Source organism: Poecile atricapillus, chromosome 9, assembly GCF_030490865.1.
Source record: "Poecile atricapillus isolate bPoeAtr1 chromosome 9, bPoeAtr1.hap1, whole genome shotgun sequence".
Lineage (NCBI taxonomy): Eukaryota > Metazoa > Chordata > Aves > Passeriformes > Paridae > Poecile > Poecile atricapillus.
This window is the reverse complement of record NC_081257.1, coordinates 10644338-10659127: the sequence shown is the minus strand read 5'-3', so window position 1 is coordinate 10659127 and position 14790 is coordinate 10644338. Positions and strand designations below refer to the sequence as shown.

At 40.7% G+C, this 14790-nt stretch overlaps 1 protein-coding gene across 1 annotated transcript; it reads left to right on the top strand.

The window, feature by feature from the left end:
* Positions 1-2103: 2103 nt before the first annotated feature.
* CHDH (choline dehydrogenase) lies at positions 2104-14451 on the top strand. The gene is made up of 8 exons (XM_058844780.1): positions 2104-2332; positions 5513-6313; positions 6732-6883; positions 9639-9768; positions 10414-10548; positions 11689-11831; positions 12639-12741; positions 13321-14451. Exons 2-8 carry the CDS (start codon positions 5566-5568, stop codon positions 13737-13739), a joined length of 1830 nt encoding a protein of 609 aa, XP_058700763.1. The 5' UTR covers positions 2104-2332; positions 5513-5565; the 3' UTR covers positions 13740-14451.
* The last annotated feature ends 339 nt before the right edge of the window (positions 14452-14790 follow it).

Below are 14790 nucleotides of genomic sequence, written 5' to 3'. Positions count from 1 at the left end.
TTTGGAAGTGGAGTAATTTTTTCTTGCCCTGTACTTACCATCAGAACCTCTAGTTCGCTTTTCATTATTTATTGTAAAGTCCACTTTTTTCCCTATTTTACAAAAATCAGTTTAATACACCCAAAAGATCTAGCTGCAATTTTATACAGCTACCACATCTTCCAGTTTCATTCCACCTGGGGGCAGCGAGGCTGTGCTCCTCAACCATCCTGGAGCACCAACCAAACCTGGTTTGGTTGTGCAGCTGCCTTCAAAAGCAGAGGGACTTGTTTGAACTGAGATATTGAAGCTGTAGAGCTTCCTGAACAAACTTGAGGGCATTCCTATTGATATTTATTGTATCTAAATATATAAAAATATCTAAAAGGCAGTCTTGAATGACCTTATCTAAAAGGATGCTTGCAGCAAAACTACAGAATACAAAAGCTCAAGAAGGTGAGAACTCTTACCTCAGTCTGAGATGGCACAAGCTGCCATAGCAATGAGAGACAGTCACAAATAGAGCAGCAAGGAGCAAACACATCCTCTGAATTAATTGAAAGAGGAAAAAAATCACTTCAAAACAAGTCTAAAAGCTATCTTCAGTTATAATAACACTTTTCAATATATGATATTTATGGTTTCATTTATGTGTATTTTAATAGAATTTAGAAAAAATGCACACAGAATTATTGAAATCATCATTTCCAATGTCCATACATAGAAAGTGTGCTAAAAAGCAGTGCAAAATGATTAATCATCAATACTGGAGTTGTTGATTACTGAGTTTTCTTCCCTACTTTGAAAGAAACAAGGCATATCTGTCTGAACCTGCTCCATGCCAATTCCTTCCATGTTACTGGAATGTACCTCCCCCTGCAACCTGCTGTCTCATCAGTCATTGTCTCGTCTCCCTTTTTGTTCAGTTTTACCCTGAGCAAGAGCTAAAAAATAACTAATTCCTGAAGTGCAGCATTACTGTAATAGGCATGAAACTTAAGAGAAGGAAGTCAAAAGGCAAAATTTGCCAAGGCCATTATATATAAAGCCAGCTAAGACCAAAGTCATCCACATCTTAACAGGATTTTAACATTCAAACATCTGTAAAACCAAAGCATTTATTTTTCCCAGATTTATGCAAACATTCAGGTATCCTATCATGAATACACCTGATAAACTTTGCAACAGAAAACAGTGAGTAGTTTTAGCTTAGTTTGCAGTGAATACTGACTTGAGAATGATAAATATTCAAGTAACCATGCATTAAAAACCAACAAATTCTGCTGGAAACTCGCCTTGCACAGGTAAGGATCGCAATGAAAGCCTTTGGCTGCAGATTCCAGCTCAACTTTCACGGGCTGCCTTCGAGCGCAGCGCCCAGCGCTCCCACACACACAGAGATACCGTGCGGGGCACGGAGCGGGGACACCCGGGGCTTTCATCGCCAGCCTCGCTGCAGCTCCCAGCGCTCCCTCTGGAAAGCTTTCACAGCCGAGAGTGGGGGAAATGGTTTTTTCCGCCCTACTAAGAGCGGGGTGAAGTTGGAGCGCTCCGGGAAGGAGCGGGGTGAGGTCGCCTCAGCGCGGGGCTGGGTCTGGCCCGCGGCCCGGAGCCAGTAACCCCATCCCGGGGGAACCTGGCCGAGCCGGCAGCAAACCCATCCAGGGGGAACCCGGCCGAGCCGGCAGCAAACCCATCCCGGGGGAACCCGGCCGAGCCGGCAGCAAACCCATCCCGGGGGAACCCGGCCGAGCCGGCAGCAAACCCATCCCGGGGGAACCCGGCCGAGCCGGCAGCGAACCCATCCCGGGGGAACCTGGCCGAGCCGGCAGCAAACCCATCCCGGGGGAACCTGGCCGAGCCGGCAGCCCCGTCCCGGGGCGCTGGAGGAGCCGGCAGGGTGCGGGAGCGGCGGGGCAGCGCAGCCGCCCGGGGACTCCGGCGGGATGGGCGAGGCTGAGGACTTCGCCCGGCGCCCCTCTGGGCGCTTTCGAAACGGTGTGAAGCCGCTCCAGCACATCCTGCACAGCGGCCAAAGGGTGCGTTCCGGGGGGAAGTCCCAGCCGAGCTCCTGCCCTGCCTCCCCGCCGAGCTCTCCCTCCGCGGCCCCGCGCTCGCAGGGACCACCCCGCGCTCCGCCCGCCGCGCTGGGCGGCGGCTGCCGAGGGTCGGCGGCAGCCCCCACACACAGCGGCCTCCCCAGCCTGGGCTGAGACCACAGCGGCCTGTGGGTGCCCCGTGCTGCGGAGGGGACCGGGACAGACCCATCTCCCTCCCGCTCCGCGGTCCCGGAGCGGTGCAGGAGCCCGCAGAGCTCACAGACACGCTTGTGCACACAGCAGGAAGCAGAGAGGTAAGTCGGCTTGAGCACTTTCAGCCCTGGAAATGAAACTCGCCACAAAGTTTTTGAAAGTTAATGAACTTTCTCCATAGCAGGACGGAAAGGAAAGTTAGTCCGAAACATTCTGCAGCAGATACATTTAAGCCTGTTACACAGCCTGCAGCAGGGAAAAACAAACAGACAAACAAAAAGCAGCCTGAGGAGCTCTTCCTCCTGCACTTTACACAGCCAGGCCCGACAGCATTTGGTGGTAACATGAAGGGTTAATGTCCTGACAAAGCCCCATTGTTCCTCTGCATTGTGTCTATGTTGTGGACATCCCTGGGAGAGGGTCATGTTTTACATCTGCCAAAGAGGATATTCTTGTTTCTCCTCTGTAAACAGAACAGAGTAAGTGTTTCAGGCACAGTGACCAGCTCCTTTTTGTTTCAAGATCAGTTTAGAAGAAATGGGGTAGGATAGTGCTCATGTAGAGGGACCACTCAAAGAGGAGAGTGGATGTGAATCAATATGGCAAAAAGAATTGTGCATTGAAACTAGCATTTTAGTCTATTGAAATTAGTGTTTTAATCCATTCAGTCAAAATGTGTGCTAGATTTATATTAAATCAGAGTGACTTGATTTTTGACCTCTGCACTTCAGAACTCAAAAGCACCAAGGTTTGTGAATCATCTACACACTGACTGCCAAAGCCACTTGACTGTTACAGCCAGGACACTGCTGACTGACCCCACTCCCAGCTCTCTTTGCAAGATAAAAATTCCCTCAGGTGTTATTCTGCCAGTCCTGTTCCATTGGAATTAAAAAAAAAAAAAAACAAAATGAGAAGAAAACCATGAAATAACCTCTAACTATATAGCTGAAAAATATATGGTGGAGAAGATTTAAAATGTACTAGTTAAGTTACTTAAAAGGAACATTAGGTTTAGCTTTCTTGGTTGGCAGTTCAGCCTTCTATCCCAGACTGAGAGTGACCTGTCTTGAGTTCCTTAAAGAAGTCTGTTTTCACATATGACCCCAGACAGAGTTGCAGTTGTAGGTACCCATGGATTACATCAGCCTGATACAGTATTCAGAAATGTGTTACAATGACACAAAGAGCCCCAACACCTGGTTTCAGAATTCCACTGCGCACCTCTGGCTAACCACTGTATGATTTGCTGTATTATTATACTGTAGCAACAGTTTTCCTGCCAAGATGCTCCTGCTTTCCTGAGTCTTGTACTCAGCCACAGGCCCTGCTGAATAGCAGCTTCATAAATACAAGCTTTTTTAAAACAAGCTCCAGATTTTGAAGCTCTACTGCAATACATTGTAAATTTTGGGAGTGTATTTTATGTTGCTGTCATATGCGTTTCTGCAGCTCTGCTTACTGATTACTGAGGAACATTTTACTAGATGTTCATAAAGAGGTCATGACATAGGGGGGACCCAGAAAAAGACATCCAGTAAGGTCCAAAAGATGTTTTTTGTAGGTAGTAAGTCCCACCCCTGTAGGACCACAGCACATAAACCTCCCAACTTCTACCTTTTTCCTTTTGACACAGCCACTAAACATTTAGAAGAGTTGACTATAAAATTATAGTTCCCTACTGAGACAGAGTATCTTTCCCAGATTATCAGGGCCTAGGCCCATATTCTACCAACCCCTTCACCAATCTGCTGCTCCTGTACCAATAAAGTCCTGTGGCCCACCAGTTCTGCAGGTTAAACACAGGTATTGCAAAACCATAACCCTCTTCACCACCAAAACAAGTAAAAACCTCCTGACCTTTGCATCCTCTGCTGTATCACAAGAAGCTGATAAACCTTTTTCTTCAAGAAAGAATCCTTTAATAGACTTCACCTGAAGGAAAAAAAAAAAAAAAAACCACAAAAAAACAACAACAAAAAAAACCTTGACACTGTCCCCATCTTCAGCTGGGAACAATTTTGAATTGTTGTCCATGTAAGGAGAATCAGCTGGGCGAACTTTAGGCTCAACATCTTTGTTTTTTTTACAGAACAAATTGTTCTCCATGGCTGGTTGTACATTGAGAAGTTTTCGGGTTCATACAGCCCCAAACAAGTTTATTTAAAGTCTTTCTAAGAAAGGTCAGAGAGTTATGCTCCTTTCCATCAGTTCCCCAAGAGTAAAGGAACATACTTTTGAAAATGAGATTGTGTATAAAATTGTAATTGTACATGGAAATTTTTAACATTTAGTGGCAATTTACACCTAATTTTGTTACAGAGGATTCAACATATTTCAGGAGAACGCTTGCTTATCTCTTCAGCTGGACAGTGCTGGAAGAGATAAATGGAATAGACCCTGGATAAGTTGCTGTCTCTAGAGTACCTGACAACAGCTTAGACATTGGCCAGGAAGCAGTATTATTTACTGCCCAAGGATGCCCCATTTCACTAATTGTGTAGACCAAAAGGAATGGTTTCAGGGGGAGAGAGCAGGAGAAGCCCTTCAAGCTGGACAGCAGGCCTGTGACACAGAGAAAACCTGTCACCGAGTGCCTGTGCCCAAACCAGTGCAACACAGACATAAACCTGTGGTACTTCCAAGGCTCACAAGCTTCTCTGAAAGTAAAAAACTTGCCATTCCTACTCAGCCTAAGGATCTGGTGGTGTTAGATTGTACCTGTACTTTTGGAAGTTTAGTAGAAAGGCATAGATGAACAGATTTTGCTTTTCCCTGTGTTAGGAGACACACCTGCAAGGGTAGTTGGAAATGAGTTTGTTACATCTTTGTTTTGTGGAGACACTCTCTGGCAGAATGTGCAGTGAGAATACTCATCATTTCCATTGTGAATTGCCTTGTGTGATTTCACAGAGAAGTTTTTGAAATAGTTATTGTTCTTAAATTCTTGCCTATTAGAGATGGATAAAGAGAGACTACAAGTAATGCAAAAGTTTCCTCCTCTTATGGGTTTGGAAAATACTTGAAAATGTTCATCTACCCCAGGATCCAGAAGCAAATCAAAATCAGTCTACATATAATACAGGATATCATATTTGACTACTGCATAGACCTCATTAAAAGAATAAAAAGACAGTAAATGGTTACTGGTTTACCGACATTGTTATTAACTTTATGGATAGTGAAAATGGGTAAAGTACACCATTGTCACCTAAAAATGACTGACATTTTAGAGGTAGCAATGCTTACATCTTAATTGGTATCTTTGGGTTTTTTTCTAGGGTAAACCACTGGATTTTTGACAGAAATTCTGCAAGAGTGACTGTCACTAAAGATGTCATATTTAATGAAAGGATTTAAAGGTCACAGTCCTGTGATGTGCAAAATAGCAGGAAACCTGTTTAAAGCACACACATTAAAGAACACTTTAGGCATCAGTGAACAACAATTCAAAATTTCACGTGCATCATCTCAGCTGAGCTCTGAGAAGGCAAACTCTTACAGCTACATCATTGTAGGAGCCGGCTCAGCGGGCTGTGTATTGGCCAACAGGCTGACAGAGGACCCGCAGAGTTCCGTGCTGCTTTTGGAAGCAGGCCCTAAAGACACCCTGCTCGGCAGTACAAGGCTGATGTGGAAGATCCACATGCCGGCTGCGCTAACCTACAACCTGTGCGATGAGAAATACAACTGGTACTACCAGACGAGAGCCCAGCGGCACATGGATAACCGGGTGATGTACTGGCCCCGGGGCAGGGTGTGGGGCGGCTCCTCCTCCCTCAATGCCATGGTTTACATCCGCGGGCACGCCGAGGATTACAACCGCTGGAGCAGGGAGGGGGCTCCGGGCTGGGACTACGAGCACTGCCTGCCCTATTTCAAGAAGGCACAGACGCACGAACTGGGGCCGGATCGGTACAGAGGGGGGAACGGGCCCCTACACGTGTCCAGAGGGAAAACAAACCATCCTCTCCATCGGGCGTTCCTGGAGGCAGCCCAGCAGGCCGGGTACCCCTTCACAGATGACATGAATGGATACCAGCAGGAAGGCTTTGGCTGGATGGACATGACCATACACCGAGGTAAAACATAAAGCGGTCCTCAAGTAATTTCTATTTCTGACCCAGAAATGATTTTGAAATACTGTGAATATACTGAAATTCGGTGTAATCTGCACCGAATGCCATTTGAGTGTTTAGGTTAGTAGCCAGCTATGGCACCCTGTACCTACACCCCACTCAGCAGTTTGCTGTCGGTGTCCCGTGTGTTTCATTGCAAGTTGCAGTGGTAGGAAAGTCCTGATTCTCAGTTAAATTCTGCCATTCTGAAGTTTGCTATGTTAAAATAATATCTTTAATTGCTAAATCAAATCACATTTTCTTTGAACTCTATAAACTCTGTGAAGACTTTCCCTTTGTGGAAATCCTGGTGGTTATTGGCCAAAATCTGAAGCATCCTGAGCATGACTATTTTGATGTTTAATGTAAATATACATTGTAGGTCAAAGATGGAGCACAGCTAGTGCTTATCTTCGCCCAGCCATATCACGCCCAAATTTCTCAGTTGCAGAGAAGACACTTGTAACAAAAATCTTGTTCCAAGGAACAAAATGCATTGGTGTTGAGTATGTGAAAAATGGGCAAAGGAAAAAGGTAAGAGATTTTTAATTTCTAGTATGAAAGGTATGAATCAAAGCTAAACTATGTAATTTTTAAAAAGTCTATTAAAAATGGAACTTTACTGTGCAAAATGTTGGTTTTTTTAGAGGTTATATTTTTTTATTTCAGTATATGATTCCTTGTCAGTTATTTTACAGTGGATGATATTCCAGTGGTACTGATTTAGAGATTAACTTCATCATCCCATTTCCATCTCCCAGTGCTGAGGGGACAGGCCATAACTTGATGTTACACAGAGTGTTGTGTAAGATGTCTGACTGGAGCCTGTGGTGCAACCGTGCCCTGTCCCAGCACATTCACCAGAGTGCTGCAAGGGGGATGTTTCTGAAAAACAATTCTGGCAGAGGAAAATTTCTTAAAGCCAGATACTGAAATCTGAATGGCTCAAGGGATAGATGATAAATCTTGCCTTATGGTTGGCTGTGGAATGAATATTTCTGAGTTTCAGTTCAACTTCCACTGAAAATGTGATTGTGTAGAAGGAAGCTTGAATTGTCATTACAAAATTCTGTGGTTTATTTTATGCCTCTTTCAATCCATTGACTTCTGTAAGACCTAAACCATCCTCACTTCCCTTAACAGCTGATTATGGACTGGTCTGCAACTAGGATATTGCCTAAAAGGGGTTTGCATGCTAATAACCTAAAATATTTAGTCACAAATTATTATAAAACAATTAAAAAGTGTAATAATAATATCCTAGAGAGAGCTAAGTATTGGTGATTTGAGTTCAGTAAGCCTTATAAAGCAGCAGACAAGTTCTGTGACTGAGCACCTGCCAGTATAAATAAGCTGTTCTTTGATTTTTTAAAGCACAGATCAAATCTGCTGCTTTCTAACTGGATTGCAAATTATAATCATTTTACCAATATGAAATAGAAGTTGCAGAAACTGTAACTGATTTCATAAGCTATTAAATTTCTGTGAAAACAGTACCTCTAATTGCTGTTCTTGTGCCATTATCAAGATCAATTTTGTTGAAGAAAGTCTTGGAAACCCAATTACACATGATCAAAGATTTTCCTAACTCTGGACCATTTAATTGTGAAATTCTTCAATTGCTATGAATTTTCATGCATACTAATATATGTATGAATTCTACATAGTGAATAATATATATTTATATCATGTATTGTACAAAATACACCTTCAAAGTATTTCCCTTCCTTCTCTCTCCCCCACTCCCCCCACCCCATCATCAAAACTACAGAATTAGTCTGCTTTTACTTTCTTGAAAATTTTATACCTGTCAGGATGGAAGAACTAATAATTTTATTGCATTATAAACATCAAAGTGAAGCAATTGATGAGACTGAAGTGTTGTTTTTTTTTACAGTCTATTTTAGATAGAATCTCTTTTACGTCAGTCAACAGCATAGCAAAAAGATTACCAAACCTGATTCAAAAATTATTCAAAAGTCCTGGAGATCTCCCAGGACTCCAGTAAGCTCTCTGACAAAAGTAGGAAAGGTAGACTGGAGATTTTTAAGTTCAGAATCAAGCAGAAAAGTATATTTATACTTTATATTTCATATAAAGGATGAAAATGTTTTAATGTATTCTAGACTAACCCAAAAAAAGTGTATCAAAGTCACTTTTTCCTCTTAGCATGTTAGCTGTGACATTTTGAAAAACTTTGTGTGGGCTAGGAATAACTACAGTGCTGACTTTGCAGTGGGTTTAGACTGAGCAAGCATCGTTTGAATGCTGCTCTGAGCAAACCGGTACCAGTTCTGTGTGTACCATAGAAAATGTAAATAAGTTAAATAAGTTTGTATAACATGCAAAATACAGCTCTAGGTACTGATTCAACAGACTCTGACAAGGTGTTTATTAGTCTTAACACACTAAAGATTGCCCAGAGCAAAACAATAATAAATAAAAGATAACAGCACTGGCCATCTGTTGGCCATATGGGATAAATAGTGGGAAAATGCTTTTTATTATTTTTATTATTATTATTATTATTATTATTATTGCACTTGGATGTTACTGTAGCAACAATCTCATTTGCCGTCATTCTGTACAGCTGAGGTGTCATTCAAAAAGGACAGGTTTACAAATTAGTATGCATTCCATGCTAGTCTGTTAAAACTCCAAGTCAAAGGCAGAGGAATAACTCAGCAGCCTGTATCATGACCAGCTCAGGGCTCAGGCCAAACCATTTGATGAGAAGACTGTCAGCAAAACAAAATTCAATCTATGCCTGCAGTCAATTTTATCAGTAGTGCTTTAGTGAATGGAGGGGCTTTTGAGGACTACCATGAAATCAAACTTGGTTGATTTAAAAAAAAAAAAAAAAAAAAAAAACTCTTGAGAATTTTTGAGCTTTGACCATGTCTATGAATTTCAAATCTTCCTTAGGAGTTTCAGTTTTAATTTATAAAGAGTTACTGAAAATGGCAGAGAAGCTTAGCTGCCTGATCCGGGTGCCACAGGTACTTTTTCCCTGACAAGTGGGACAGGAGCTGGGCTGAATGTTTCTGTGCCATACAGTTTGAATGGATTGTAAAGATGGGAATAAATACAGGAATGATCAAAGTAAAAATTTGATTACGTCTCTCTGTGGAAAATTCTGACAAGACAGGAATACATTTAAATGAGAAAAATGTGAGGGAAGGGTGTCTAATCTATTCCAGAGCAGAATATCCAAAGAGCAGTCCCTGATGCTGCTTGCATTCAGCTCAGGCTTAATAATCTTAGGGCTTTTGTGCTCACTTCCTTTTAGGTTTTTGCCAATAAGGAAGTTATTTTAAGTGGAGGTGCCATAAATTCTCCCCAGCTGCTTATGTTGTCTGGAATTGGAAATGCAGATGATCTAAAAAAACTCGGGATCCCTGTTGTTTGCCATCTTCCTGGTAATTTTTTTTTCCTTCTTTCATCTTCCTATGGATGCAAGTGAACAACCATTAAATTAAATTAATCATAAAATTGAGTTTTCTTTATATCAAGTTACAAAACACATGTTGAAAACATGTTTGTTACAAATCAGTGGACAGATGTATTGATTTTGTACAAATCAGTGGAAACATGCATTGATTTTAGAAGTAAGCAACAAACTCCTACTCTTCCTTCACCACATTTGACAGTGAAAAATGCCTTTCTGAAGGCATATTTTTATAGTTAAGCAGCACACTTTTCATTGTGAGTTTTGAATTAGTTTTGATCCACAACAGATTGTATAAACTCCCACTGACATAAATATTCAAATATAGAAGAAATAACATGAACTTTTCCTTAAAACTAAAGAAGTAAGCACCGTATTTAGAAGCTATATCTGGCAATATTAGAACAACTGATTTAACTTGCTATTTTCATTCTTGTTATGCTATGTTTATGTAAAACCTTATTCTGACATGAGCAAAAGGCAGATATGGCTCATGGCCTTGGTCTGTGTCATCACTGTCCTTGCAAGATGTTCTCTGCTTGAAACACAGTGCCAGTTCTTCTGTGTGAAATAACATTCTTTTCCCTCTCACTTTCTTCTCCCTCCCCCCTTTCAGGAGTAGGCCAGAACCTTCAAGATCATTTAGAAGTGTATGTCCAGCAAAAGTGCACCAAACCTATTACTCTCTATAGTGCACAAAAGCCACTTAACATGGTGAGGATTGGTCTGGAATGGCTTTGGAAATTTACAGGTATGAAGCAACGTGTGCAATCATTCTACCATTGACTGATTTAGAATTATGACAGCCTTTTATCTGTGAGTTTTATAGTCTGGGAGCTTTAATATATAATCTTTTTCATGTTCTGGGAAATAACTGGAAATTGCAAATGGGCTTGAACTATTTCTTTTCCTCTATACTGGAATATTTTAAAGTTTTTGTATCTTAGGAATGAAGGAAATTATTATACACCACTTTTAATATTCCTAGATCTCATGCAAAGACAAGTTCTACATTTTAAAATCAGTGCTACTAAGAAAAGCTATTGCAAAAAAGATGGAGAAAATATTCTATTTTAAATCAATGGGATGTCAATGTTGATGTTGAAGTGACTTAAGTTTTCTGTATAATTATCTCAAAAGAATTTGTTTGTTGCTCTGATCAGAATCCTTTTGGCCTGCAAGTAAATGTGAGTTGACTTGCCTTAAAATGACACAAGCATTTTACAGTACCTCAGTTGTACCTTAAAAATAATCTGTTAATATAATCCTTTATGTCAGTTAAATAGCTTGGCCAAAGTTGAGCTCTACATCACTTGCTGAATTATGTTATTATTTGTCAACTTATTCTGGGTATATGTGGCTTTTTACCATGCAAGTAAATATTGAGGGCTAGCTCACAGTTTTAAACAGAAATGAAAATACCATAAGGCACATTGCAGGGCTTTCATCTTTCCCTTCAGGGCAGGCACTGTGGATGGCTCTGCCTTTTCCATGTGACGGATGGGATAACTGGAGTGCACGTCACGGAGGGAGCAGTGCAGGAATATCAGCGTGTGCAGCCAGTTCCCTGCACACCTGTTAGGATCCAAATCTGCTTCTGGAGACAGACCCTTGGCCTGCCAGTTACAGTGAGATAACTGTAACACCCCACTCTCAGACCAGTGGGATTTCCCAAGTTATGTGTATTTACATTTATTTGGGAATTAAAAAGCAGATGAAAGCGATGCACACTGCTTAAACTATGAGCCGTTCATAATGGATTTGCATTCCTTGCAATTGACCCTGGGCATGGAAATCATTCACAGTACTGCAACTAAGGGTTAAGAACAAGTGGACTTGTTGCTCTTCCGAGGTATTTAATGGCATCTTCTCCCTCCTCTGCGCTCTCTAGGTGAGGGAGCCACTGCCCACTTAGAATCTGGTGGTTTCATCCGAAGCGAAGCAGGGGTTCCTCACCCCGACATTCAGTTCCACTTTCTTCCTTCTCAGGTGATTGACCATGGCCGGGTTGCTTCCACAATGGAAGCTTACCAGGTGAGTTGGAGAGAATGTGCCAGCAAGGTTTTCTAGACATTGGCACAGAGCTTATGCTCCATTATAGATGTTGATAATTTGGCTATATACTGAAAAATACCTTTTTCAGTATAATATGAAACAGACTGCTTAACTTCCTTCATTGGGGAAGAAAACACAGCCTTGTTACTTGATATTGCCACCAAATTTATGTTAGCTTTTATCTCTGGGAAAGAAGGCAAGAACTGAATTAAGTATTCGCTCTACTGAAGTGCCCTAGAGCTGTGAGGACACTATTTTGTAGTGGAATAAGGTGTTTCCTGTTCCACTGTAGTTTAGACAAAGGTTTAAGTGAAAATGTATAGAAATTCACATTTATTCACTGGCACAAATCCAAGCCCATTTTTAGATTATCATCTTGATCCAAAACTCTGAATTCCAGTTCTGGGGAACTGTCTCTGAATATATATGTTTTTCCTTGTTAATTTCTTTCCTTCAGAGACATAATTGGTCCAGTTGCAGATTGTATCAGAGTGCTCTATTACTACTAAATTGGAATGGCTGTATTTTAAATGAAAAGAACAGCTGTGACTTGATGTAACCGGCATATTTCTTCCCTGCAATTGAATTACATATTTACAAAATAAATTATATAAAATGGAAAAATTTTCAATGGTATTTTCCACTATCTCTGGTTAATGTTTACATTTGCTGAATTTGTAGTCTGTCCAAATTGAAAAAAAAAAAAAAATTACCAAAAAAACCCCACGCTGAGTTTGGAAGTAGATCAGGTGAGATTGTGTCACGAGTACAGTGTGGGTGTTGCAGGTCCACGTGGGACCCATGAGGAGCACAAGTGTGGGCTGGCTGAAGCTGAAGAGCTCAGACCCAAAGGAGCACCCCATCATTGAGCCCAACTACCTGTCAACAGGTAAATGCAGCCTCTCCTTGCTCTGGTGTCAGCTCATTTCCCACCTGTTCCAGTAGCTGATTTTTGTACCTACTCAATACCAGTTCAGAAGTGCTGGTTGGTACATCGTTATTTATTTCTCATTTATAAATAAGTCAACTAGTATGAAAAGAGGTGATTATGCAAAGCATTGTGTAAACTAGGAAGAATTTCCTGTTGGGGATGACATCAGAATTGTCAGTATCTGCTATGTCTTGCTGTTTGTTTCATCACCACCTCTGCTTGTGAAGGAATGAATTTCTTTTGCTTCTTTGTGCTGAGACTATTTTCCTTTTCCTAGACGGTGGGTACAGCAAAATAAAGTGCAATTTCTCATAGTTCACATCTTCTCTTTTGGGGTTGTGCAATATAAGTGACAGTTTTGTTCACAATGAATGTAAATATCTGCGACTTTGAAAAATATTCTGCTTTATTATGGCTTTTAGCAAGAAGTGAGAGACTTTCCTTCCAGCCTTTTTTCTGCAATGTTGCTTTTTTCTGTTTTGCATTACTGCTAAATTAAATGTGTACGTACAATTTTTTTATTTTCTCTTTATACAGAAAGAGATATTTGGGAGTTCCGCCAGTGTGTCAAGCTGACCAGAGAGATCTTTGCTCAGAAAGCTTTTGAAAAATTCCGTGGGCCTGAGCTTCAACCAGGAAGTCATGTTCAATCTGACAAAGAAATAGATGCTTTCATAAGGCAGAAGGCTGATAGTGCTTATCATCCTTCCTGCACCTGTAAAATGGGTCAGCCTTCAGACAGCACTGCTGTAGTGGATCCCCAAACAAAAGTAATTGGTGTTGAAAACCTGAGAGTAGTTGATGCTTCAATAATGCCCAGCGTTGTCACTGGAAACCTGAATGCCCCAACTATCATGATAGCAGAGAAAGCTGCAGATATAATTAAGGGCCTCCCATCACTTGAGGAGAAAAATGTTCCTGTATATAAGCCCAAGACCTTGGAAACACAGAGATAAGTAAATATTCTCATCCTTACATAAAATTTGCTATTTAGGCTTTCATCTGCATGTTGGTATCTCATACTGAATCATGCAAAACAACATATCCTATTAAAATAACTATTAATTTGAATTTTTTTTGGTACCTACTGTTCTTTTAATCAGTTGGCTTAAGTTCCTTTTTTAGAATTATAGAATATACTGAGTTTGAAGGGGCCAATCAGGATCACTGAGTGCAAGTTCTGGCCCTGTGCAGGCCACTCCAAGAATCATAAATCTAGTTAAATATGACCTTTTGTGGTAAATTCAAATTTTCTGTTGAAGAGAAGTTGTTTCTAAATTACAAGATAGATGGTTGTACACATCAGTGAGAAATACCACATGATTGCACAAGGGATGGAAGAGATTGATGTGTGCTGTTTTGAAAATTATTTTGTTATTTGATGAATTCAGACCATCTGAACTTCATGTTCAAGAGCTGAATTAGTTTGTATCAGAATTCATAGGAAATGGAGGAACCTGCATGTGCTCAGAGTTTGTCAAATGTAGTTTTTACAAAAGGGATGCATGGGTTACAAATCCTCACTCAAAGTTAGATTTCACTAAGCTCAGCAGTCTCCAACTGTATAGCATTCAGGGAGAAGACACAGTGTATTTATTGGAAACTTACTTTGCTAAAAAAATGCAGAACTGGAGTTGATATTTATAAAAATCTACTGGAAAATTGTTATTTCTGGTTTGCTTTTTTTTTTTTTCCCACAAGGAGCTTAGTAGAATTCTGCTCACAATTTAAGCTGATGTAGTTGTACCACTCTAGCAGTAAGAGATCTGCTCTTTCTATAACATCTTTAAAGTGATTGGTCTTGGCTCAGATGATTGTTTGCAAAAGATATTTATCAGTAAATATTTTGAATGGTGCCTTGATATCACTCAAGTTTTATTTAGAAAAATTACAAGCAGACTATATTTAAAATGAAATGTTACTCAAAATAACTGTATAAGGTCAGATATTGATGATGTGGGAAGAGGTCTTTTTAAATTAGAAGACAAATATCTTATTCAGTGAACC

What these genes read in the sequence shown, in the direction of transcription:
- CHDH (XM_058844780.1), top strand. Translation starts at nt 5,566, where the DNA reads ATGTCATATTTAATGAAAGGATTTAAAGGTCACAGTCCTGTGATGTGC. An exon ending in TGTTGTTTGCCATCTTCCTG is followed by an intron (nt 9,769 to 10,413) that starts GTAATTTTTTTT and finishes CCCCCCTTTCAG; the next exon opens with GAGTAGGCCAGAACCTTCAA. An exon ending in ATGGCTTTGGAAATTTACAG is followed by an intron (nt 10,549 to 11,688) that starts GTATGAAGCAAC and finishes TGCGCTCTCTAG; the next exon opens with GTGAGGGAGCCACTGCCCAC.